This window comes from Helicoverpa armigera, chromosome 19 (assembly GCF_030705265.1).
Source record: "Helicoverpa armigera isolate CAAS_96S chromosome 19, ASM3070526v1, whole genome shotgun sequence".
NCBI lineage: Eukaryota > Metazoa > Arthropoda > Insecta > Lepidoptera > Noctuidae > Helicoverpa > Helicoverpa armigera.
In genome coordinates, this window is record NC_087138.1 from 8,927,812 (window position 1) to 8,933,024 (window position 5,213).

The following is a 5,213-nucleotide window of genomic DNA, read 5'->3' on the forward strand; positions in this document are numbered from 1 at the left end:
TAACATCTATGTACTTACCACCCATGTTTGCAAAATAAATGATTTGATTTGATTTGAAAAAGAACAGTATATTTTTAATATGTATTGCTATGTAAAAAAAATTATAGTCGATTTGTTATATTCGAAAAATTAGTTTCGAAAAATTGTAGTACCAATCAACGACAATGGGCAAGACGACAGTAAGACGGAATCATTAAAATATTGTGTTTAACTGATAAAATATTGTGTATGTATGGTGGAAAATGTCTCCATTTTAAGATTTAAGATGAGATTATTATTTTATTTGAGAAAATAAAATTACAAAATACTGCCATCCGCCATGTTTTTTAAAACGCCAATCACAGAGTGTTACGTCAGCCCTTAGTAAATACTGTCACTGTCACCGAATTTATTTCGAGTTTCGACTATCTCTTGAGTTTTATCAGTGTTTAAATTGACTAAAAGTAGTATCATAAGATCTATATCGGTCTTTTGCTTACTTACTTAAATTTGCTTTACTAATTAAGCCATGGAACAAGGATTTACTAAGGCAAACAGTTCTAATTTGCCTCGAGTGGATTTGTTAATGTTGGGAGAGTTCCTGGCGTCAAACAAAGATTTCTGTTCAGCAGAATTCAGAAACGTGAAAACTGCAGCGTAAGTACTATTATTACTGTATGAATTTTTTATAAATTTAGAAGATATTTTGTAAAATATCACTTGATATATTAAGTATTTGAGGTTATGTTTTCGTTATGAGAATATGTTTTGTGTATGTAATATACGATTAAGTATGTAACTCTATATTTACACACCTATTTTTTTGTTATAGGTCTTCCAGGCCGTCGTACGGTGATGATGCCATAAGTTATGTCCAGTTAAAACGCGATGGCAATCTGTGCGTGGTGAAGTCAAAAATCTGTCCAGAACACAAGGTCCATGGAAAGTTATATGGAGTAACATTAGTAGTTGACGAAGTCAATGAGACAGTTGTTTCGGTGGATTGCCACGACTGTGTTGCATCACAAGGAGGCTGCAAACATGCCGTGGCTTTTCTTATGTGGGTGCATCGCAGGAGTGAAGAACCATCTGTTACATCAGTTGAATGCTACTGGATGAAATCCAAGCTATCAAAAGTTGGGACTACCATAAAATACATGACAGCAAAAGATTTATCTGATGCTAAGCCTAGCTTGCCATCAAATAGTGTAGTATTAGACAAGTTTATCGAGGAAGGGAGGAAAAGGCAACTTCACAATTGTGAATTGATCAAATTTCAGGAAGATTATGTGCCTGATAAAGTGATTACATTCTCCATGCACAAACTAATATTAAAATATAAGGAAAAATCCTGTGACATATTCTTGGAAAAGCTTGTATTAACCGATGCAGATGTTAAACTTATTGAAGAAAAAACAAGACAACAAAATAAAAGTAGTGTTTGGTATGAACTAAGGTATGGTAGGATTACTGCTTCACGAGCATATGAATTCACCAGATGTAATACCAATTCCATATAATTATCCATATCATGTGGCAACTGGAAAATGAATAAAGTAATCAATAATCAATCGTGAATATAAAGTCGATAAACAAGCTCTATACATTTCGAGGTTAGATTTACTACCGAATACCTTGTAATTAATGTTTAGTTTGTAAAACAATGTCACAGAATATTATGAATATAAGGAATAACGTTAAAACTTACGTCAAAATGATCTACGCAGTAAATAAACACTTTGTTAGGGGTTTTTATTGACGTATTAGTGCACTGCGGGACCGCACACCACTTATATCCTTTAGAATTCATATAAAAATAATATTTAATATGTTTTATTTGTTACTCGACTCTAATGTTTACAAGTTTGCTAAGGATTGACGTCACAGCAAATGTCAACGTCGGTGACTGCGTTCTGGCGCGAATAAATTAACATTTCATTAAAATTTAATTTTTTTCAATAATTATTTAATAAATTACAGAAATATTATATTTTTTAGAAATAGTAGATAGTTAAGAATATTTTAAAACACATTTTCAAAAATTGTCGTCTTGCCCATTCTTTTAAAACCTATAACTTGGTAAATATACACTATACAAAAAAAAATAATTTGCGTACACATTTATACCTACTAGAAGTGTGTAAAAACGGACACATCAGTGGAAGATAAAGAGAGGGAAGTGTTACAAACAATTGCAAATAACTTTAAAAGAAAAAGGGGATATGATAATGACCCTGACTTCGATTTTTTGCATTCTATTACCTCATTTAAAAAAGTACCCGATGATTGTAAATTGGATCTTCAGACAGATATTTTGAACACTATAAAAAATATTTACCCAATACTAATTATCAATCGTAATATGGTTATGGAAGTTCAGAAACTGATGTTCCTGTATCACCGGAAGTTACTAATGTATCTCAAGAATCGGATATAATTGATAATAACTATTTTGATTTGTAAGAAATAAATAATTTCTAATATAACAGGAAATTTTAACTCTTGAATTGCCAGTGTCACTTGTAGTTGACAGAAAATAAAACATTTTTTACTACCACATCTAAACTTTATTTTTAAATCCTACCATTTTTATAGTAAAGTTACTGTTCGGGAAAACCGGTTACAGAATTGTAATTCGCCAAACTCAGTAGACCGCTTTGATGAAGACTCCATGAGGGTAGCTCTTCGCGGCAAAAAAGTAGTGGTTCCCTCTGTTTGCTTTTGGCCTGGATGCAGCTAGTCAAAATGCATGGCTGATCAAAAGACAGTCAGAAAACAACTGGACCTATTGCGATTTCCGGCGAAACATAGTAACTGTTTACCTACAAAAATATGGCAAGCCCGCGTCAAATCTGTTCAGATAAGAGTACCTGCCGCGATAAGGACCACAGAAAATGCGGACGATCACTCGAAAGTAGTCGAAAGTCAACTGCTCTCAACGAAGATGCGGATATTGTCACCAACGCACTAGAAAAATGTGTACCAAATGCAATATCGGTTTGCATCTTAAGTGTTGGTACAGCTTTCACAATAAATAATCGTTATATTTTTCATATGTTAAAAAATAAATATGTTTATAAAACTGTGTATTTTTCCTTAGACCGGTAAAAAACACGTGTGTCCTTCAGAGTCTTAACTTTGCTACAATGCCCAGTTTACAAGTTTTAAAGACTGCTACAGAAAAATTGACCGACACCTCCAAGTTGTCACAAGAAGTACATTCATTTATTAATTTTTATTGGAGCCAAAATAGAATCTTGTTCACGTTCAACAAAAAATATGGTTCAACAGGCAATATTTGATGTCATAATGAAAGCCGATTCTGGCCACTATGATTATCAATCAAATATGCAAGTGTCGACTAGACATGTGTAAGTAATGCGATTGATACATTACGCGTAATATTACCCGACCGAGTAATATATCATTACTTATTACTCCACCAAAATAAGCATGACACATCACATTACCATAACGCAACGCAAGTCTTGTACTGAGTGCGCGCGACGCGGCTGATTTACATTGAGTCAGTAACTGACGTCAGTCCACTGACAAGTCAGTGCTGACCCGGCACTGCCATCGTGTAAATTGATTTGAAGTCAGTACTGACTTCAATGTACGAGTTCGCTCCCCCTCCACCCGCGCCAGTGCTACTGACCGCGTGTAAATACGCCCAAGTCAGTGAAGTCAGTCGCTGCCCCTCTATTGGATAAGGACCACGCTTCCTCGCACCGTTGGACGAAATGACGCGAAAACTGAGCGACACAGAAAACTTAAAACTAGTGGAACTATATCGAGGCCATGAATGCCTGTGGGATCTTAAATCCCACAACTATCGTAATAAAACGAGGCCGAGTTAGTAAATTAGATGACAATGTATAAATAAGAAGAACAATTCACAATAATTGATGATCTTTACTTGTAAAGTAAGTTGGCGTTGTAAAAAAGACGAATTAGTTTATTAGAGGCTATGTCATTTCCCCGTTGCTTAGTTATAAAATTGGAAGTTTAATAATGTGTCCAATAAATACTTTGTGGCTAGATTTATAATTTCCCAAAAAAAAATAATCAACAATTTATATTTACTATTGTAATCTATAATCTACCCTCTATTCAAGTCCTGGCAGGTAAAAATAAAGCACCTTATATAACATTATAAGATGCATCTACAACAGCCAGTAGTACAATACTAAACTGATCTTTGTAGTAGTAGTAATCACTGTTACTATTGCTAGGCGCTTCAATAACCACATGCTTCCCATCTATTCCATAACTCATTCCACTCACGGACCTTTTCTTGCCAGCGCGCAGTGGTGTTCGGAACCTTAAAAAATAAATGTGTTGAAAATTGCAGGCAAACCGTGAAGACCTGGCAACTGAGGAGCCAGAACAGCAATCTGAGCAGCAGAAGAGACCACAATCTCCACTACCATCTACAAGTAGCAAAAAACCAGCCAAAAGAAAAGTGGATGACAATCTAAATGAAGTATTTGAACGCAAAATGGATGAATCTAAGGATGAATATGATATTTATGGGCAATACGCCAGGAATGTCATAGACAGGGTCTGTCAAGTTTGTTCTACGAATTGCATTAAGGTGGGCTTGAAAACAAGAGAGAGTCAACGACATCAGAGTAAAAGAGATAAATATATAATGTTGCCACCAAAAATACAATTTCGTATTCTCCCTAATAATGAGCGTATAAATTGATTTTTAAAGTAAATTACCCTTGAAGATACTTTTAGCTATTATTCTAATGCCAAAAAATATACTTAGTTGAGAAATATTAGATATAAAATTTAATATTACTTATTAGAAAATATATATGGGGGATTATGTGTGGCAACACTAATGTCCGGACGCCATATTGGTTTTGACATTGTTGACGTCACAAGAAAAATGTCTGCGGCCGGTTGCGCACCATTTTATCTTGTACTAATGTTTATTTGTAATAAATAAACTACTTCCATTTAATTCTACATACATTGATAACGTTGAGTCGAGCTTGCTCCTCCGTTGCTGTGTTTTGGTGAAATTAAGTGTGTATTTGTGAGATATAGACTCGGTGTTGAGACAGTGACTTGTTTGATTTTGTTTTGTGTTTAATTCGCGATGAGTTCACAAAAAGAAAACACAAGAATCTGCTGCTTGTGTGGATCTTCACCTTCTAAAGATCCCAGCATCACTTTGCATCGGTTTCCAAAGCCTGGCACTAAAATGCTCTGCGGTATGT

General features: G+C 34.7%; 1 protein-coding gene across 1 annotated transcript; it reads left to right on the plus strand.

Annotated features, from left to right (window-relative positions):
- Positions 1-262: 262 nt before the first annotated feature.
- On the plus strand, positions 263-1,586 carry LOC126056833 (uncharacterized). Its single transcript, XM_049851092.2, has 2 exons — positions 263-636; positions 812-1,586. The coding sequence occupies exons 1-2, from the start codon at positions 509-511 to the stop codon at positions 1,497-1,499; spliced, it is 816 nt and encodes a 271-aa protein (XP_049707049.2). The 5' UTR covers positions 263-508; the 3' UTR covers positions 1,500-1,586.
- Positions 1,587-5,213: the final 3,627 nt, after the last annotated feature.